The sequence below is a fragment of the Puma concolor genome, chromosome A3 (assembly GCF_028749965.1).
Source record: "Puma concolor isolate L17-30 chromosome A3, mPumCon1.1.hap2, whole genome shotgun sequence".
NCBI lineage: Eukaryota > Metazoa > Chordata > Mammalia > Carnivora > Felidae > Puma > Puma concolor.
Genome location: NC_141669.1, coordinates 2,409,230 through 2,430,897, shown reverse-complemented (window position 1 = coordinate 2,430,897; position 21,668 = coordinate 2,409,230). Strand labels below are relative to the sequence as shown.

The window sequence follows — 21,668 nt, the reverse complement described above, 5'->3', positions numbered from 1 at the left end:
CTGGAGGTTGGCCGAGCTTGTGTGATGTCATAAGGGCAACGGGGGGAGGCGGCTGGGAGGTGGAGCACTCTTCCTGGAGAAGCCAAGGAGTCTCACGGAGCCTTGCTGGAGACCCACATCCCAGTCCCTCCCACAAACACCCACCCCCACAGTGCCTAGTGAGTGGCCTCCCGCTCCTGGCCTGGCCAGCTATCACTCAGTCTTGTCTCTAGAAGGTTCGTGCAAATGCATTTACTCTGCACACCCGGCAATGCTTCTGGAGATGACAGCCTTTGGGGGATTCGTCAGAGGGGAAGGTCTCTCGGCCCTAGGAAAATGCAGGCGCCCCCGGAGTTTTCATGTGACCTCGTAGACCTTGATAAGCGGTGCTGCCCCTGGTGGCCGGCGGCAGACTCAGGTCCCTGCCCTGGAGCCCACGGTCTGGAGGAAGAGGTCTCCGTGAGGCGGGAACAGCACAGGTACATGGCGGCTGGCCCTCGTGGCCACGCCACCCTGGACAGCAGGCGGGTCCTGCCTCACAGGTGCAGAAACTGAGCTCCGGAGGAAGAAGATCTATCCAAGGCCACTTGAGTCCTGAGCCAGGGAACGGGAGCAGGAGCTCAGAGCGTCCGGGGAGGGGGGTCCCAATCACGTGGCCTGGGAGGCCCGGGGGGCGGGTAGTGCGGTGTGGGAGTCTGTCACGGTCCTTGGTTTTCTTCACCAGGCTTGGCCTGCCCTTCTGCCTTCCTGCCCCCCAGCTCTCCCTGATGGAACCTCCGGGAAGCTCCCGGCCTCTCCCCAGTGCCCACGTCCTCAGGTCCGTGCTGACACGTCTGTCTACCCTTCTGGAAGCGATTCTTAAGAACACGGGCCACATCCTGTCCCTCTGTACATAGCAGATGGTGCATCAAATTCACAGATGTGACCCTGGGACCCTGTCCTGATAATCCCTTTACCCATTACCTGAGTCTGGGCCCCGGCACAGAGAACGGCCAAGAGGGATGCTCAGGGGCTGGCCAAGGCCGCCCGACCCGCCCGTCCACGCCTGGAGCCCGGCTCCCCAAGTCTGCTGTGCGTCCAGGCCACTGGGGAGTCTGCTCAAAGGCGAGTTTTGACTGCAGATTCGAGAGGTGCCGGGACCTTGACGCGCAGCAGGCGATGCTTGGAGGGCAGGTCGGCGACCACACCTGGAGGGCGAGGGTCTACAGGCCGCAGCATCCAGCCACCGGTTACCTAAAATCATACCTAAAATTTAAAGTCACGGGGTGCCTGGGTGGCTCGGTCAGTTGAGCATCGGACTCTTGACTTCCGCTCAGGTCATGATTTCCCGGTCTGTGAGTTTGAGCCCCGGGCTGGCGGTGTGGAGCCTGCTTGGGACTCTCTCTCTCCCTCTCTGTCCCTCCCCCGCTGGCTCTGGCCCATACACGCACGCTCTCTCGTTCTCAAAAATAAACAAACTTTGGAAAAACATTTAAATGTTTTTAATAGAAGTTCGATGAAATTTTAAATTTACATCCTGTCTCACTAGCTAAATTCCACGTGCTCGGTGGCCACGTGTGGCAGCCCAGAGCCTCGTCCCCCACGGCGCACGCGATTGCAGTCGGCTCTGCTGGGGGGTGAGGACAGCAAGAGCAGGGAGAGCGGTGGTCCGGACCAGCCCCGAGCCAGCGACGAGCCCGGCAGGGGCCCCGCATGCGGGCGACCGCGGCTCCTTCCCCCAGAGGCTCGAAGGCCACCCAGGAGGAGCCCTGGCCAGAACCACCGCGCTCAGCTGCCCCCACGCTCCTGGGCCACAGAAACTGTGCGAGACCACACACACGAGCTGCTGAAGCGTAGGGTGATTTGTCACATGGTGATGGAGGGCTGATCCCGGCAGGGGAGCCTCCCGGGGGTGACGGGTGAGACAGGTTTGGGATCGGGGCGACCGGCCCAGAGGCGGTGCGAACGGGGACTGGAGAAACGGCACCCCGGCCTCGGGTGCTGCTTCAGTGCCGTCTGTCGAAGAGGCGAGGTGCCCCTCGGGGCCACCAGGGCTTGGCGCACCACGGCCTGATGGGGTGGGTGGGGGGGCAGGACACTGTCACCAGGAGCAGCCCGCTGTGCCTGAGCCCCGGGCAATGCTAGAAACTTCTGCCTTGAGACCCGCCTCGTGCCCCCACCGCCTCCCAGGCCCCGGAGAGGTTTCTGAGCACAGGCCCTGCCCCAGTGCCTGCTGGACCTTCAGAGAAAGGGACAAAGGAACAGATCCAGCGTCCAGCTTGCTGGTCTCCTCCCGTGCTGTCCCTTCTGCCCACACGGGCCGGATCCCACGCTGACCCCCTGCCATGCCCTTCCTTCTCCCCCCTCCCCCGCCATCATGGACCTCGGCCCTTATTTTGGGCCACATCTGGCCGCTTCCCTGCGGGCGGCAGACGGCAGACGCAGCCACAATCCTCTACAGCTGTTCGCAGCTCCTCCGGTCAACCCTCCCCTTGAATCTGGACTCACCTTCCGACCACTTGGCCTTAGACAGCGACAGAGCCATGTTGTTCCGGCTCGACGCTTAGGCCTCAGGAAAGCTTGTGGGCCACTCTTGCTTTTTGGAACGGCCACCTGGGGAACACGCTCAGGCTGGTCCCTCGGGGATGAGAACCGGTTGCAGAGCGAGCAAGCCCGCCGGCCAAGGCGTCCTAGACCAGCCACCCCAGCCACTGCGGCAGCTGCCGGGAGACGTGTGAGCCCAGCCATGGCCAGAAGACCCATCCAGCTGGTCTCAGCCCAAACTGCTGACCCCTAGAATCACAGTTAATGGGGAAAGACTTGGTCACGGCTTAGAGGCACTAAGCTTTGGGGAGGGCCGCCGCACAAGCAGAAGCTAACCGACGCGTGTGTTTGGTACACGCTCATCCTTGGAAAGCAGTATGGCTCCCGCCAGAGACCCTGAGAGCCTTGCACCTTCCCAGCCCCCTTCATAGCTTCATAGCACAGACGCATGCCAGCCACCATGTTCCATGAATGGTGCCTCTGGATTTGTGCAGTGCACAACCTGTGCAGACACACAAGCTGGCCCCAGAACACTAGGTACCCGAGCAGACCTGCCCCTCCAGACTCTGGATGGGGAGCTAGTGAGGTACCAACGCAGTGGCTACAGCCTGCTTGCACGGCGCCCACGGCGGCAGCTGCCAGCCACGGACGGACCCAGCAGGCCCATCTGTAGCATGATCTGTGGGCTCCGTTCCCTTCCACGCAGCCCCCAGGATGGTTCTCCAGTCTTTCCAAAATTCCTGCGAACTCCCAAAAACCTTTCAACGAATCCCCTCTCTGCTTAAATTAGAGAGACTCACATGCTCTTGCTTATGGCTAAGAAACACCTCGCACCCTCGGTTTGGATTTCCTGGATTAAACTGGGTTGTGCCTGGTGACCAACCTTGGTCCTCACCTGCCACCCACTCCCCCCCCCGGAAGCAAGGTGGGCCCACCATCCAAACAGTGTCCAGGGGTAGCCACCCGCGTGGGTGGAGAGCGAGAGCGGCTGTGCAGGCATGAGAGAAGCAGGAACGTGACACGGGGCTGCCCGGGGAGAGGGACCGTGGACAGGAACCCCAGCTGCCCCGCAGAAACACCCCAGTCACCCTCCCGTTGGGCCTGGACCAAGCTCTGTGCAGGTGCTTCCGGGACCTCGAGACCAGAGATGAACCGCATCCCAGGCCTAGAGCTTATCCTCCTCCAACACTCAGAACCACCCACTTTTCTGACTGGGCTTTTGTCTGGCGGCTCTAGATGGCTGCCACCGCCCTGGGGACCTGGGGACGCCGGCGGAGGAGGAGTCACGTGGAGGAATCACGTGGTGGAGGATTTTCTGAAGGGCACAGCACCTCTGGGGACCGCAGCCCCTCCTTCCCCCCCCTGCCTGCCAGCCTTTGTTCCGCAGCATCTCCACCCCCCCACCCCTGCCTCTCACTGCTCACCCCTCCCCTCCTCTCCCTTCCCCTCTGTCCCCTCCCCCTTCCCTCCCCTCCCCTCTCCTCTCCTCTCTTCCCCCGCCCTCCCTCCTCTCCCCTCTCTTCCCCTCCCCTCCTGCCGCTTCCCTCCCCTCCCTGATACACACGCACACGCATGCACACGCATGTACACGCACACACGCGCTCACCATCCTAAAGAGCTCCTGCCTGCGCTGCTTGCGACGGACGCTGGATGGCAGTGTGGACACGCGGATCCGGGCCGCGCTCTGCTCCCCCCGCCCCGTCTCCGCCCAGCCTCTCGCAGGGCCCCCAGGAGACTGAGCCGCAGCTCCATGGTCACGCCTCAGTGCGGCACCTCATCAATCCCGGCTCTGTCCTCAACCACACCGCCCCCCCCACCCCACACATTGCAAATCAGACTCTGCAGTCTGCACAAGAGGCCCCTTCTTGAAAAGTCGGGGGATTCAATTAGGGGCAGTGGTTCTGACTTCACGCCCGGGGGGTTGACATCCTATCAGATGTGCTCCGCACCGATCGTAATCCCGCAGGAGCAGGTACGAAGGCCCAAGGCCGGTGTGCCTTCCCCGGCTGTCTCAGGACAGCTGAGTGCGGGAGGTGACAGGAGGGCTGGACCTGCTGAGCTCCCCCTAACTTCGGGAGACTTGGAGGCGACGTGAGAGCACAGAGGTGTTGACCCCCGCCCTCCTTACCTCCAAGTGAGGAAACGGAGGCCCCGAGGGGTGCCGGGGCTCAGCATGGACTACGCAGGGGCCAGAAGAGCCCATGGAAGGAAGGCAGGTGCACGCGTCTCACCCACCATCGGGCTGACAGAACAGGGGCTCCTTGCAGGTTCGGAAAACAGTCTTGGGGCAGCGACAATGGCCGTGAGGCTGTGCACCTCAAGGCTTGGGGCCCCTGCAGGGCCCTGCCCAGCCACAGCCACAGGACCCCAAGGACTGGATCTGCCCCAGGCACAAGGGGGGGTCCGTGCACTGAGATGCCCCACATCTTCCCGACCCTGTGGATGGCAGGGGGGCCTCCAGCAGGGGTCTGCTGCTTTGCCTGCCCCCCCCCCCCAGACCTACAGTTAAGCAGCGGCCAGTGTTGGCATGGGTCTGAGTCCCAAGCTCCAGTCCCCACAGAGCAAGTCACGAGGCCCAGGTAACACCTTTGTGTGCAGCAGGTGGTTCCAGGATAGGACCTGTGAATGTAGGGAACCCAAGCCCCCTTGAGTGGGCAGGAAGCTGCCACCCCTCCCTCTGGAGGGGGCATCACCTCCATCCTGCTGGCTTGTAACTGTGCCTGCCCATTGTTCTGGAAGGCTCTAGGCAAACATCCTCAAAAACATGGTCCAGGGGCGCCTGGGGGCTCAGTCTGTTGGGCATCCCACGTTGGCTCAGGTCATGATCTCACGGCTCATGGGTTCAAGCCCCATGTCAGGCTCTCTGCTGTCAGCACAGAGCACACTTCAGATCTTCTGTTTCTCTCTCTCTCTCTCTCTGCCCCTGCCCCACTTGCTCATGCTCTCTCTCTCCCTCTCTCTCTTAAAACTAAATAAACATTAGGGGCGCCTGGGTGGCGCAGTCGGTTAAGCGTCCGACTTCAGCCAGGTCACGATCTCGCGGTCCGTGAGTTCGAGCCCCGCATCAGGCTCTGGGCTGATGGCTCGGAGCCTGGAGCCTGTTTCCGATTCTGTGTCTCCCTCTCTCTGCCCCTCCCCCGTTCATGCTCTGTCTCTCTCTGTCCCAAAAATAAATAAACATTGAAAAAAAAAATTTTTTTTTAAAAATAAAAAAAAACTAAATAAACATTAAAGAATTAATTAATTTGGAGCACCTAGGTGGCTCAGTCGGCTAAGCATCTGACTTCAGCTCAGGTCATGAGCTAGAGCCCCACACTGGGCTCTGTGCTGACAGCTCAGAGCCTGGAGCCAGCTACAGATTCTGTGTCTTCCTCTCTCTGCCCCTTCCCCGCTCATACTCTGTCTCTCTCTGTCTCAAAAATAAACATTAAAAAATAATACTTGATTTAAAAAATAAAAACATGGTCCCGAACACTGGCCGGCCTCACTCACAAGACACAAGGAACACTGGAGGCCCCTGGAGAACTGCTCCCACAACCTCAGCTGGGTCTTCTGTATGTGCTCACGTGTTGTATTCTTGAAACAGGAAGAGGTTTACTTTTTACTAGGGATTCTGATGCACAGAGCGGAGAAGAAGCACAGGTGATCATAGCAGAAAGTTCTGGAATGGCTCCCAGTGGACCTTGCCTCCCCATCCTGTGAAATCCCCTCCCCAAGCTGGACTAGACATGGTGGCTCACTCCTTGTGAACAGAATATAGTGATGGGACGGCACATCACTTCCCGGACCAGGTCACAAAGGACCATCACGGTCCTGCTCTGGCCCTTCCTTGCGACTCTGACACAGCCAGCTGTTGTGTTGAGAGCTGCCCAGCAGAGGGGCCCAGGGGACAAAGAGCCAGATCCTGCCCATAGGCACGAGGGTCTGGCTAAACCCCCCAAAAAAGTCTTCATCCACGGGAAGCGTGAGACACTTAATATTTGTTTTCGCAAGACACTAGGTTCGGGGTAAGTTTGGGCAGTAACACCTGAAGCTCCTGGAGAAACCTGGACACAATAACACCAGGCGCTCACCTGTCAGGTCTAGAGAACTTTTCCTTTCCCCGAAACCTGCGTTTGCAGCAAGCAAAATGTCCCTGCTTGGACAGTAGTGGAAAGGAACATAGATTTTATTGTCACTTACACAACTATTGGCTGGAGTCACGTGGGTTCTTTTCCAGACAGAAATTCAAAGGAAGACAGTGATTCAAGAGCCCACTACCATTGTTGGTACTTGACGATTATCATGTTTAAGCTTTTATTTTATAGTCGGGACAAAGGCAAGAGCAATTCTGAGTAATGATTCCATAATGAGACTTGGCTACAATACAAGTGATAAAACCTCACTTGAGAAATAACCCCCGGAAACCTCTTTCCTCCCGGGCGCTCGTCGGCGGTTCAGAGGCTGCCGTCGCCCCGCCCCCCAGTGGGGCCCCGCCCCGCCCCGCGCAGGCGGCAGGTGCATCGGGGCCCGCGCGCGTGCGCACTGCTCCGCTGGGGCCACGTGCGCGGCGCGCTCACACGTGCTCCTTGTCGAACTCGCACAGGAAGTGCATGGTGACATGGCAGGCCACGTCGTTCCAGCCGCCCGAGGCCACCATCTCCACGCAGTCCTCCTCGTCGTACGCGTTGTTGGGCTCGCCGCTGCGCCACTTGTTGAAGGTCTGCATGGGCGAGCGGTCCGAGTACACGAACGTGCCCTCCCTCTCCAGGTCGTTGATGCCGATGAAGACGCGGGCCAGGCCGGCCTGCGCGATGTAGGCGGCCATCAGCCCGTTGGCGGCCTCGTCCTTGGGCATGCCCAGCGTGCCCCCGCGGCCCTGGCACGACAGCTGCGCGTCCACGTAGCGCTTCTCCTCCTTCACCAGCAGGTAGATCTTGCTGTCGGTCTCGCGCACGCCGGCGACAGCTGCGGGGGGGGGCAGTGCTGGAAAGTGAGCGCTCGCGTTCTGTAAGCACACTCGGGGCGCCGCACGCGCACACCCGCGGGACGCGGACGTGGGGACACGGCCGCCCGAGTCCCTCCGTGCTCCCTCCGCCCCGCCCCCCTGGGCTGGGGTTGCGCGTACCATTTTTTATGAATTTCAGCTCTGCTGTCAGCTGGCTGACCTGGTTGTCCGTCTCCCCGATGGCCTTCCTCAGCTGGCTGCACTCACACGGGATGCCTGCGGACGCCGGCCCCTGTGTTAGTGAGACCGGACGGGACCGTGCCCGGGGTAGCAGCCCCCCCCCCCCGCCCAGATACAAAGCGCATTCGGCGAGGAGCAAGCCGGGCCTTGGAGGCCGGGACACCCAGATTGCAGGCTTCGTCCCCAAGGCGAGGGGAGGGGTGCGGGAACTTCAGCAGGACAGGACCAAGCCCGACCTGTTTTATTTTATTTGTACCTTAAAGTTTATTTATTAAGATAGTGCATAAGTGGGGGAGGGGCGGAGGACGACAGAGAGAGAGAGAGAGAGAGAGAGAGAGAGAGAGAGAAAATCCCAAGCAGGCTCCATGCTGTCTGTGTGGAGCCCACACTCACATACCGTGAGACTATGACCTGAGCCGGAACCAAGAGTCAGAGGCATAACCGACGGAGCCACCCAGGTGCCCCAGAGACCCACCTGTTTTAAAATCGGGCTCTGTTGTCGTGGGAAGGAAGAGGGGAGGTGGGTGGAGGGTGGCCTTGTGGCAGCAACTCAGACTGTGGGGTTGGGGACGGCGACTGTGCGGAAGCAGAGGAGCCAGAACATCCGAGGAAATGAGGGCCCAGGAGCGCGCCTGCTTGGGATTCCCTGTCTTTCCCTCTCTCCCTGCCCCTCCCTTGTCCATGGATGGACCTGAAGGCATTCTTGCCGCGTGAGGTGAGTCAGGCAGAGAACGACAAATCCTGCAGGACCTCACTTACATGTGTGGTGGGGGAGGGGAGCTGGAGGCAGGGGGTCAGACGGTGCAGACGCCCCACCCCCACCCCGCCTAAGATAAATGCCCACCAGGGATCCGATACACAGTTAACACTGCTCTGTAGCACACGGGAGGCTGCCGAGAGACCCAGTCCCCAGAGCTCTCCTCGCAAGTCCTGCTTTCTTCCGTCTTTCCTTTTTATTGTGTCTACACGAGAAGACGGATGTTAGTGGAACCCATTGTGGCCGCTTTGCGGTATCTGTGAATCAAACCGTCGTGCTGTACGTCTTAACCTTCTCCAGGGAGGTATGTCATTATTTCTTTTTTTTTTTTTTTTAATTTTTTTTTTTTCAACGTTTATTTATTTTTGGGACAGAGAGAGACAGAGCATGAACGGGGGAGGGGCAGAGAGAGAGGGAGACACAGAATCGGAAACAGGCTCCAGGCTCCGAGCCATCAGCCCAGAGCCTGACGTGGGGCTCGAACTCACGGACCGCGAGATCGTGACCTGGCTGAAGTCGGACGCTTAACCGACTGCGCCACCCAGGTGCCCCTGTCATTATTTTTCAATGAGATTGGGAGAAAGTGCAAGTTTTAATACATTTTTTTTTACAAACCCTTGGGCCCTCTGCGCCATACCTGGTTCTCCATTAGGGCCGGGGGGCCCTATGTCACCAGAATCTCCTTTTTCACCTGAAAAAGGCAAGCAAAGTCAAAATCACCAAGTGGAGCTGGGACATGTCACTCAAGTTCAGAATTATCAGGGTTAACAACGTTCTGTGTGTCATGTCCTAGGATCTTCCCCTGGATAACAGTGTTGTTTCTTCCATGGTAACATCCTAGGAGTTTCCCCTGGACCCTCTTTTTGCTGTGAATACAGAGAGTTGTATTCTATAGATCTCTAATTCTTCAGGCTCTCTCGATGTGACATGGGACACAGGCCTATCACTAGATTTTAGAGACTGCCAGACGATCCTTCTTTAAATCGACTCCAAAAACCCCAGATGTCTCATAGAACAATTTGTAGGTTCACGTCATGAACCTTTAACCCCCTGGGTCAGTAACAACTAACCCTGACTCCTACCTGTGCCCTCATGATGGCAGGGAAACTCAGGGAGAACGTGTCATGTGGGCACTGGGGTGGACCTGGGGACAGTCTCACCCCAATGGAGTAGAGAGTCCTTCCTGAGCCCTCTCCAAGGGCACCAGGGCCCCCACCTGGCCTGTCACGCCGCCTCCTGGAGACAGGATGTGCCATGCAGCCCTCCTGCCCAACCTTGCCCCGCAGCTTATAAAGGAAAGGCGGGGGGGTGAGGGGCGCCTGGGTAGCTCAGTCGGTTAGGTGTCCGACTTCAGCTCAGGTCACGATCTCACGGTCCGTGAGTTCAAGCCCTGTGTCGGGCTCTGTGCTGACAGCTCAGAGCCTGGCGCCTGCTTCGGATTCTGTGTCCCCCCTCTCTCTCTCTCTCTCTCTCTCTCTCTCTCTCTGTCTCTCTGCCCCTGCTCCACTCGTGCTCTGTCTTGCTCTCTCAAAAATAAATGTTAAAAAAAAATGTTGTTTAAAAAGGAAAGGGGTTGGACACCACCATGGCCACCAAGCTTCCTGGTTACCCTAAAATGAATAAACTTTAAAAAAATAAAATAGATAAAATAATTATAAAATAAAACAATAAAATACACAACGAATGTACAAAGGCGCGTGAGCACTCCTACAGCGCCTTCTCCTCCCTGAGAGCCTAAACATCCAGCTGGCGTGGGCGGTGGAGGACCAGTGTCCCCTCCCTCTGTGCAGTCTCAGCACATTCTGTCAAGGGGGGGGAGGGGGGAGAGCGCGCCAGGTCCGTCCAGACGACCCCTGTGACTCTCACCAGCATCAGGGCTCAGGAATGACAGACAGGTCAGCCTGACGAGCACATAAACTAAGCTGCATGAGGGGCTTGCTGGCAAGCTGTCCTGCGGTGAGACACAGACGTTTATTCAGAGCACACGCTGTACGTGAAAAGCACACACATCCCTACTCGTATGCCAACATCCATGGCGCTCTGCGCAGCACCTACCAGGACCTAACAGGTGGAAACAGCCCGAATCTCTGCCGACAGACACGTGAATAAGTAAGATGCGGTGTGGCCATGATTCAGCCTTAAAAAGGAAGGAAATGCTGACCTAGCTACAACACAGAGGAGCCTAGAACACGTTACACTCTGTGACATAAGTCAGACACAGATGACAAATCTAGTAGGATTCCATTTACGTGAATGACCTAGAACCTAGAGCACACAAAGTCATGGACCCCAAGAGTAGTGGTGACCACGGCTGAGGGAGGGGACCAGGGGACGCTGCCTCATGATGACCGAGTTTCTCTCCGGGGCCATGAGAACATTTTGCAAACGGTGGTGAAGGTGGTACATCACAAAGGTACTTCATCCCACTGACTTGTACGCCTGAAAATAGCTCACGTGGCAGATCTTATACTAGGAATGCTTTACCGCGATTTTTCAGAGCCTTTGCAAAGCACATGTCTCTCTCTGTGCCACGCGTATCTATCTATGTGCTCTTTACGTAAGGAGTGGGCCATCCTGAACAGGTGCTCCCCGGAACACCTGAGCTCCGCTGAGCTGGCCGCAGCGACCGTCACACTCCTGGCCGAGAACCTGCCGGGGACTGGCTGAGGCCGGGGGAGGTGCGTGACCACCGATCGGAACAAACCACCCGAACCCACTCGCAGCCCAAACCCCCGAGGCAGGTTACTGAGGCAGAAGAAACCCGGCACCAGAGTTGGGCAGACCACACGGACCCGCCCCCTGCGCCCCACCCTCACGTTGCCAAGCCCTGGTCATCCCCAGCCTCGGCCGCCTCATTAGCACCCTTGGGGGAGGTGGGGAGACCCCCGTGGCCTCGCTTACTGAGAGCACAGGGCACACCAGGGGCCCAGGGAGGGTTTGCTGACTGGGCGGCGAGAGAGACAGAGGGGCTGTGTGGCTCGAGGCCACATCCTGACCTGCCCGCCCCTGCAGGGCCGTACGGTCAGAGGAGGTCTCGACACGGACCCAGGCAAGTGCAGGCATCTCGTCACTAGAGGGCTGCCCTCACTGGCTGTTGCCTTCCTGGGCCCCGTTCGCACTCAGAGACACCCCACGGTTTCAAAAAATCACCAGAGCTGGAGGTGGACAGACAGCGTTTCCGGAACACCATCCTTCCATCAGTCAAACGGGGCTCCGGCGTCTCGTTAAACTGGTTACGGAAGTGGTAGTGACCGTCCTGCCAAGCACACCAGCCCCGGATCCCCCTCCCGGGTGCCCTGTGCGCCCTCCAGGACAGGAGCCCTCGCCCCGCCCTGGTGGGCGCACAGCCAGCAGGTGAGTCTGACCACCACTGCCCGCTGCAAACCCTGAGACCACAGCATCGCGTAGAAAGCACACAGAAGCACAGCCGCCAGGCGGGACTGGCCAGTCTGCAACCATCCTCGAGCTCCCGCACCCTGAGCCCGGGAAGGAATAGGGCAAGAAGTGCGTCGCAAATACCTTTAGAACCAATGGGACCAATTTTTCCATGGCGACCCACACTGCCCTTCTGTCCTTTGTCACCCATGTCTCCTGTAGAAAACAACAAGATCAAAGTTGGTTGGTGCGTAGGTAATCTGGCATGCCTCCTGTTCAACATTGCACACGCACACGCACACACGCACAAGAGGAGACGAAAACGTACATCTGTCCTCTTAGTCTCTTCAAGGTCACGTATGTGACGGACCCTGGAAGGTTCTTCACAGGTCGCTGTTGATATGTTTTCCAGAGGAAGACACACCTCGCTTAAAAGTCACACACACTATGGAACGAAGGGGGCCCGCGGTGCATCCCTAATCCTGAACTCAGTCGAGGCCCCTCCGGTTACGTCCATGGACAAGGTTGTCTGTCCTCCGTCCCAGCCCGTCTTCCTGCACCTGGCCCCAGACCAAGTTGAGCAGACCACACTCCTGCAAAGGGGCACACGGGTCACCCTCCACCACCCGCTGGTGGGGGAGAAGGAAGGCAAGGAAGAGGGCGAGGAGGATCCTGGGAATGCTCATAGGGTCACTAGTCTTCCAGCGAGGCCGGCCTGCACACCACCTGCAGTCCCATCACCGGAGCTTGGGGGGGTCACCAGTGCTGCCCCTCACCTCCTCCATACTTCCCATCACCGCAGGCTGGCCCGGTGACTGGTCCTCACGCCATGACCCCAGTGACGTCCTCGTAACAGTCCCCATGCGACCGTCCTCGCCGACCAGCTCACTAAGACCAAGAACGGCCCTCCTCACCCATTCACGGAACCAATCACGTCAGCGGGGGGATTTTCTCAACACTCAGACTTTCTCCCAGAAAGTGTCCTGAAACTGTCAGCAGCCATACCTGCCTGTCCGCTGGTGATCGCCACAGACCGCAAGCCAAGCCGGCCAGTGTCAAACAAACACACAGACCATTCGGTAGAAGAAATACAAGATCGGCTTTAATTTAAGAATCTGAAACTACATGAAACTCAGCATAAGCAGCTCGGCAGGAGAGACGTGGTCGGAAGGACTGTGTGTGACGCAGATGAGGCTTTGTCCTGCTGTCCTGACGCCCACCCTCTCCTTTAACCTGAGGACTTCCCAGCCAAGAGCTCTTAGTTTTGCGATATTCCCTAAGTTCGGGACAGAGACCAGAGGCTTCGGACGAGCTGCAGCTCAAACGGAAACACACCCGTCACACACACAGCTGGCTGAGGCTCGCACAGGAAGCACACTCACGCCCGTTCTCTTACACGAGTGACTCACGACACAGAGGAGACGCAGAGGACCTGAGTGGCTTGTCCGGGTCAAGCGCCCGAGGTATGGCAGGGCCAGGACCGAGCTGTGACCGCAGATCTGAGACCCCACGGGAGGCGGGGGACGCCACACAAACCGAGGCCAGGCTGGCCCAGCCACCACAGAGGCGACTCAGGCCACAGGTCCTGCGGACTGCGTGCTGTGCCTGGTGCCAGGGACACGGGGCAACAGAACTGAGACCTGCGGGGAAGATCTGGGGGCGATCAGACACCTGTAATGGGTGTAATAACCAGAGAGGGTGTGAGTAAGCCCTGAGAGGGGCCTGAACCCATGGACCAGGGTGGAGGAAGGATGGAGGGGGGTGGGAGTCAGGGAGGAGAGTGACAGGATGCCATTGGTGCTTGGCCCGCAAAGGGGCTGGAAGGGGGCGCAGACACAGGGCCGGGGGAGCAGCAGTACCAAACGTCACGGACAGGCCATGTGAGGGGTGACAGCGGCAGCAGGGGACCCACCCCCCCAGGGCACACGGAGGTGGGGGAGGGCAGGGAAAGGGCGCGGTCCCCTGGACCGCGCAGCTGGGGTGTGGGGCAAGGCCGGCCATGACTCAGTGTGCCTCGAGGGCCCCCGGCCGGTGCGTCCGCGGTTACTGGCAACAGGCAGCCTGGTGATGTCGCCCCAAGGGGACGGGCCCCGGGGACCCCACTGCAGGAGGGGGCCCGCAGGGTCAGAGCCCAGTGAGACAGGTGGGACGGGGCAAGAGCATGAGGCCCGGGGTGGGTGGGGTGGGGGTCCCAGTGGGGCAGCAACGAAGGGTGGGTGCGGAGACGGCGCCCCCTAGTGCGGGGCAGCCCCCACTGCGCCAGCCTGGGGCACAGCGGTCCGTGTGCCGCTGAGCGCTATCTGCGCTGCTCTGTCCCCTGAGTCGCCAGCCCTGCCTCCCGTCCTCAGCCAGACGACCCTGAGTCGCCCGGCCACACTCCGGTCACCAGGCCGGCCTATCCTGCTGACGGGGTCCACGGGACAGGCTCACCTTCATCAACCCCAACCGCAAGCCGCCAGGGCAGCAAAGGAAGACGGCCAAGAACAGGTCTCAGGCCAGCAGTCAGCCCCGCACGTGCCCGCCCGGTGATCCCGCACCAGACAGCGCCGCCCGCACCGCGTCACTCTCCGCGCAGCCCGCGGTGAAACACGCCCGACATTCGTCTTCCCCCAGGCCGCGCCCCTGACGTTTCAGTTCTCGCTGGAACGGCCGCCTCTTCCTCTGAGCACGGCCGTTCTGTCTTTGTTCATCTAGTGATGAAACCCCCCCCCCCCGAGGCAGAGTGTCCCAGCACGGCCCGACCATCACCTCCGCAGGGAACTGAAGTGTGCCCCCCCACCCCCACCCAGTGTCCGCTGCTGAAGCCCTAACCCCTAACCGGGGGCTGCAGGTGGGCCTTGGGAGGTGACCGGGCTTACATGAGGGCACGAGGGTGGGGCCCTGGTAGGAAGGAGAGACACAGGTGGGGGAAAGAGCGCCGTCCCCCGCCGGGGACGAGGTCCTCACCAGAGGCAGCCGGATCTGGACGTCCAGCCTCCAGCACCGGGAGGAATTAATTCCTGGTGACTGTGGCGTGTCCACTCAGCCTCTTGCAAAGAGCGTTCTGCGGAAACATCAACGTTCCCTGGGAGGCGACAGTGTTAGTGCTGCGCACGGCCTGTGCGCCCGCTGCCGGCCTCATTCCCCAGGCCTCCCTTCCAAAGGCTAACCTAGCTGTCCCCCAACTCTCCACGGGGCCCCCTTCCTGGGGCCCCGGGAGGGATCTCAAGTGCCGGAGAAGCTGGGCTGGGCCGCAGGACAGGTGTCAGGATGACCTCAGCATGTGTGCCTCTGTAACTGTCGAGTGTCCCCCACACCTAAGGTTGTTTTGCTTGTTTTCACTCAGCGGTCAGCCGTGACAGCAGTCTGCTGGGACATTCGGTGTCTCGCCCTCACGGGGAAGGTCAGGCCCACTAAATACCACACAAGCTCGAACGGCACTCCCACGAAGGCAGCGTCCAGAGCAGGACGTCTCGGTGGAGACCGCCCGACCGAACCCTGTCTCCAGATGGGAAGGCAGAGGCCCAGAGAGACCCGGAGGCTTGCGCCTGCGCTAACCGGCTGGGCCCCCGCCGAATCCCCCGACACAGGGGCAGGGCCGCCAGATCCCAGAGGATGATGGAGTGCGCCTTCCTGTTCAAAAGCCCGAACACGACAGAGGAGACTGGGAGCCACAGTAGAGCACAGACTGGACGTGAGTGCGGCCCCATCACGTGACTGAAGAGCCTGCTGGCCGCTGGGAAGATCCCACCCCGAAATGTGGGAGGGGATTCTCCCTGAGCCCTACCCCCACCCCCCCTGCCCCACACAGAGAAACCGAAAACAACACCTGGCCCTCTGCCCCCATCCAGACGGCTCGCCTCCCTCCCGCACAGGGAAGGGGTGGGGAGAGCCAGAGGAGAGTGCCTGCCTGCAGGTGCGTGGCCGCGAAGTGTTTTCCCCACCTCCACAGAACGATTAATTACTGATTGATTTCATCAGCGGAAAACGCGCCCTGAGGGTCCGCACACATCCTGCCTTCTGGGTAACTTAAAACCCGGCAGTTAACTTGAGAGCATTTGGCTCTTGGCCCAGCTCCGAATGGCACGGCCAACGTTAACGCTGATTCGAGGTCGCTGCTGTCACGTGCCCCCCGGCCCCTGCCCTTGGAGAAGTGTGGGACCGTGCCTTGGGGGCTCTGGGGAAAATGGTGCCAGGAGGGACATCGCACAGCTCACGGAGCAGGGTGACACAGGTGGTCATGGGGCCCTCGGCACGTGGGCACCCGGGTCTCAGACATCAGCCTCCGGAGCCGCGGGAGAATAAACAGCTGTTGTTTACACCCCCGGGCCCGTGGTATTTGTCGCGGCAGCGCTAACAGTCCAGTACGCTTTCTCTGCCGCCAGCGAAACTGGGATTGAGAGGCAAAGCCACCCACCTCGAGTCACACAGCGAGCTGGGCACGCCTGTTGTTCAGTGGCCTGGAGCATGGACCCAGCACATGAGACCCCGATCGCAGTCCTTTGCCCATGCAAGCTGGGACAAGTTACGGTCCTCTGAGCCTCTGGGTCCTCTCTGTAAAGGGGACCCTGGGTCGCTGAGCACATGGTAACGTACGTTCCGTTCAGACTGAGGTCTCCTTCTCCAGCCCACACCCCGGCTGAGGAGCAGGGGCCGGTCTTCCAGCACCAGAGAGGCTCCCCGTGGAGCCAGTCACACCCGGAAGGCTACACTGCCACGAGCGGGGCTGAAAGTATGCTACGGACTTATGGGAAGACAAACACCACCCCCCGCCCCGGGCTGCCTCGGCCGAGGCTGAGGACACCTGGCCATGGGGACCCGGGACAGCTGCCAGTTGGCCCCGCCTTACCTATCGCCAGACTGTCCCTTTTGCCCTCAACAATGTCCTCTTCCACCGGGCCCCCCTCCACAGGCCCTAAGACGTGGCAAAACCCGGTCGTGCCACACACCGCAACCACCTTACAGGAGGGCCAGTGTGGGGAAGGGCCGGCCCTGGGGACCGCCAGGCCTGAGTGCGGGTCAGAGACTCCACACCTCCGTGCACGGCTCCCACCCGCTGCAGACCTGCTTTCACTGGGCAGAATGAGCAGAGCCATCCTTTGCCGGTGCTGGGCGGTGCACACACGAACATACGCACACACGTGCATATACGCAAGTGTGCAAGTATGTGTGTGTGCACACGCGTGTGCACATATACACATACGACACACTCATGCAAGCACGCACCCATACGTGCCAACATAAATGCAGGTGTAAACGCGTGTCCTTGTGTGCACACACATACGTGCCAACATACACATGCCTATTCCAACATACGTACACACGTAGAAGCATACGCACAACCCATACACCCGTGTGTGTGCACAAGTGCGCGAACACAAACGTATCTTTTATCCTCACACCTCTTGAGGTTGTGAAGCTGGTAAGCACTGGCTGGGCTTGAACCCAGACCACCAGGGCACCCAGGAGGCCCCCCGCACACTCGCCCCCTGCCACAGCCCCTGTGCACTGACCTACCCCTGGGGTGGCTACCGTTCCCAAGAGGAATGTTCTGTGTCTTGGGTGTGTTGGAGACACAAAGGTAAGAACCATTAAACTCCCCCGAGATGGTCAGCACATTCTCCATAGCGATCCCGGGCGGTTTGTGTAGCTGACTTGTTTTCACTCGCAGACGTTTCTTGGGCGGAGAAATAGTGTGGTAATAAGCCCGGAGGCTCTCACGGGAGCACCGATGGCCTTTTTGCCTGCTTCCGGGAAGGTTTTCTTGCCCTCCAAACGACAAGAAGCTTTTTGCAAAAAGCAAACAAATTTCCCTGCCTCGGATGTAGGAGGTGATTGGAAATGCACCAGACGCACTTGGATCCCGTCCCCGTAAGTTTGAAGAGCTGGCGGAGGCTCCCCAGGGAGCCGGGAGCTGACATGATGTCCCTCCCTCGTCCCATCCCACTAATGAGAAGCGTACAAGAGCGTGTCTGTCCTCTAGACACACAGGAGGAACGAAGGAGCGGGAGCAGAGCACAGCAGGCACGTGATTCTGATTAATTTTAATGAAGATCTCACACAGTCCTTTGAAGTGGAGACAGGGGAGAGAGGGCACTCGGAATTCACTTCCTCAGCGATTTTTAACGAAGGGTAATGTGCACGTTGCAGAGCCCAGAAAGCCTGTCACCGACACAGGGTCACCCTCCACCTTGGCGCGCCAGGAGGGCCCTGGCTTCCAAGGGGAGCGGCCCGGGGGGCCCCCTAATCTTGTCCTCCTAGCAGGGCGCCTTGAAAACGTGGATGACACACTTAGCAGGCCGTGTCAGCAGAGCCAGCCCTGTACGGTTTCCACCTCGCTGTGCAGGCTAGAAATGTGCAAATTACGCTTATTTCAGTAAAGGACAAAGGACAGCAGGAGGTTTCTGAAGCTCCTTCGGCTGGACTCTGTTATTTCGGAAAAGGCATCCATCGGCTGGCGGGCACTTTCTCCTGTTTGAGTCCCCCTTGCAGGAGGGCCGCTCCGTGTGCCCACCCGAGCCCCTCCCCCCCGCCCCAGCACACAGCAAATCCGCCAGAGGCCCCACGGGACGCGGTTGCACTTTACGGGATCCGAGATGAGCAGGGCACCCAGGTGAGGGCGAGCAGATGTTCACGACCGACCTGCAGTGCAGACGCTGGAACGCTGTTCCACGCAGGAACGGCACCGCCTGGGCGCCTGCCGACGGGTGCCCGCGTCTCGGCCGCCTCCGGAACGGAAGCTGCACTGTAACGAGGGCCCGGCTGGTTCCCTTGTGCACCACGGTTTGAGAAGCAGCAGCGGAGCAGAGCCAGTGAGAAGAACCCAGCTCTGCGTGGCCCGATCCTTGGCCACAGACCCACAGACCCACGTCTGCACCCCTGGGGCCCTCGGCGCAGCGGACAGGGTCACCGCAGATTTCAAAGATACTTGAAGAGGCTGAATTTCAAATTACTTTTCAATTGATCGAGGTCTTTCCAAGCGCCGGTCTCGCGTGAGACCAAGATGAAAGCGGGTGGGTCACGCCCACCACGCACGGGGCGGACTTGCCATTAAAGGCCAGTCACCAGCGGGGCCTCTTCCGAAGGACCCCAGGAGAAATGCCCCTCAGGCCTCGATGCCAGAGGCAGTTTGCAAGTGTGAGCAGCTCGCGTGTTTTGCCAGATGGAGCCCAAGTCCCATGGTCTTCGGGACCTGCAAAGCCCTGAGAGTAGGCGGCAGCCTGGGGGGGCGGGAGGGCCCACGACGTCCCGGAGCCCGCAGGACCCCCTCCGCCTGCAGGTGCTCCACGCTACGGACACTCGCGCTGCTTCACAAAGAGAGGAAGTTTGAGAGTCGCTGACCTAAGTGGCTGTGTCATCCTTCTGGCACTGATGTGAGAACTGTGGAGCCGTCTTGACGGGTCACCTGACCGAAGGCAGAGGACCTCACTGCGTGAATTTCATCCAGATAACCTCATCCGGGGGCTCCTGGGTGGTCCAGTCGGTTGAGCATCCCACTCTTGACTTTGGCTCAGGTTACGAGCTCCCAGTTCATGGGTTCAAGCCCCGCGTCGGGCTCTGCTCTGACAGCACGGAGCCTGCTTGGCATCCTCTGACCCCCTCTCTGCCCCCCTTTTCTCTGCAGATGCGTGCACTCTCTCTAAAATAAAATTTTATGTAACAATCTCATGTTATCCATACGTATTTTGTGGTGTCCAAAATTTTCTACCTTAGCTGAAACGTAGTATGTTGTATTTTAAACATGCCATGAAACAAAACAGAATGGGGAGAAGGGGAGGGAGAGAGATTAGCGGATTAGCCGCGGAGGCAAAGGGCAATGTAAGGGTCCCTCCCGCACTTTCAGCAGCAGCCCCGGGGGTGAGGGGCACTCTCTCCACTGTGGGGAGCAGCAGGCCCCCATCAGCGGCTCCTGGCGATCTGCCCAAGATGTGAAGGAGGGCTGAGCCCCATAGGCAGCGTTGGGACCACAGATCCATCCAGTCCCGGGACTTCCCCAAAGGGAGGAAGCCCTGCTGTGGCGCACTTGTGGAATATGACTCGTCGGGGAAGGGACCCACCCTGCAGTGGTGAACGGAGAGGAGGGGAGGGACTCGCCCAGACACTGAGCCAGAAGGACAGGAGGCTCAGGGTGTCATCAGCACTCACGAGACCCAAGGCTGCGGAGCCTCAGATGAGAAAGTGGGTTGGAAAGTTGAGGGCGAGACTCTGCACGTGAACCTCCTGGCAGCGGTTGGACCAGGTGCTGGAGAGAGGCTCTGGGGACCCTCAGCAGCCACCGTGAGGCAGGCGGACGACACGTGTGCAAGCGGGAGCACCCCGAGAAGGGCGGAGGACCCCACCCCTGAGGCCCGGACGGCGCCCCACCTGGCACAGCCAGATCACAGCTGAGGAAGCTGCAGGGCGGTGCTGTGGGCAGGAAGCCGGCGTCGGGGCAACCGGGTGAAAGCTCAGAACGGCAGCATCGGTCACCAGTAAAGTGTGATAGAGATTCAAAAGCTAATAAACTTTTTATACTTCTCAAGGAGCCCAGTGATATTTACACGGAAAAAAATGATTCCGAGAAATGGAAAAAGGCGGCGGTCCCTTTGCCCAGGTGGTGCCCGGGCTGCTAAGAGCAGACACGTCCCGGACCCCCGGTTCCTGCAATGCTCGCTGCTGCCCGCGTGCGTCTCCGCGGGAGAGAAGAGCCTTCTGGAAGCTACAGGTGTTGGAGACCGGGCACCAGGAAGAGTGTGGCCGAGAGGTGGCTGTGAGCCACCAAAACCCTCCCGGACAGGAGGGGAGGGTGGGAAAGAGGGTGGGAGGACCCTCAGGCCCCGAGCGGCTGCCACCCCCGTGCTGCACAGAGGCCGGGGGGAGGGGGTCTGTGGAGGCCCCGGGAGCTGTGCTCATCCTTCCTGGGAGCTTTGCTACAGGGGAGCCGGGCCTGGCACTTCCGAGGTCGCCCACAGCTCTCTCCACGTCCAGCGCAGACCGTGAGCGCGCTGTCAGCACGCGGGGTGTCTGCAGGAGGCCAGAGACCACAAACCCTCACCCCAGGGACACCTGCTGTAGGTCCAGCCACCTTTATAAAAGGCGCCAACATCAAAAATCAGCTCGTGGTCTTTGTCCAGAATACCAAAAATATGGAAGGAACGAGGAAGGGGCGCCTGGGTGGCTCAGTCGGTTAAGCATCTGACTTCAGCTCAGGTCATGAGCTCGTGGTTTGTGGTTTCGAGCCTCGCGTCGGGCTCTGTGCTGACAGTATGGAGCCTGCTTGGATTCTCTCTCTCCCTCTCTGTCAGCTCCTCTGTAGCTCTCTCTCTCTCTCTCTCTCTGCCCCTGTCCTACTCACTCTGTCTCTCAAGATAAACAAAAGAAATAGCATGCAAATTTATGTGAACAACGTAATCACAACAAAGCAAAAAAAGGCACGAAAAAAGGAAACCTACCAAAAATAAGTAGCAGTCTCTGGGTGATTTTAGTATGGCTGACTTTCTCACTTCCGGTATGCATAAACCTTCTATCAGAGCACCTGTTACTGCTGTGCGTTGGAGAGAGCTGAAACAGGGCAGTTACTTCATGAAGGCAGGACTTCACTGCCACTTGCCTGTTGAGCTCAAACACGGTGACTTGGAAGACACATCAGTGAAACGGGATCGTGAGATGAATTTGTGAGCATCTAGGATTGGGGAGCTAGCCCACTTCCCGGCTGCACAATATAGAATCGTCCCCACAAAGAAGCAGAGAAACATCCTCTTACCACTGTGTAAATTTCATCACTAGTTCAGTAATAAAATTAGAGGTACATGTACAGCACTTTCGACTTTCCTGAGAAGTATGGTAATGAAATAAACACAGCAAGCCCTGTAGTTCTGAGATTGTTACCACAACCCAAGCACTTTGCGA

The 21,668-nt window shown here is 59.2% G+C and overlaps 1 protein-coding gene across 8 annotated transcripts in view; it reads right to left on the bottom strand.

Annotated features, from left to right (window-relative positions):
• Positions 1–6,764: 6,764 nt before the first annotated feature.
• The window catches only part of COLEC11 (collectin subfamily member 11), a 33,452-nt gene continuing 18,548 nt past the window's right edge, over positions 6,765–21,668 (bottom strand). For 2 of the 8 annotated variants that reach the window (XM_086699931.1, XM_086699932.1), the window contains exons 3-7: positions 21,212–21,320; positions 11,946–12,017; positions 9,064–9,117; positions 7,610–7,705; positions 6,765–7,467 (exon numbers count right to left, since the gene is read on the bottom strand). In XM_086699931.1, the coding sequence (XP_086556057.1) occupies positions 7,058–7,467; positions 7,610–7,705; positions 9,064–9,117; positions 11,946–12,017; positions 21,212–21,320 (741 nt within the window). In that variant the 3' untranslated portion in view covers positions 6,765–7,057. The remainder of the gene's footprint in view (positions 7,468–7,609; positions 7,706–9,063; positions 9,118–11,945; positions 12,018–21,211; positions 21,321–21,668) is intronic. The other 6 variants (XM_086699930.1, XM_086699936.1, XM_086699935.1 and 3 more) reach the window with 4 other exon arrangements.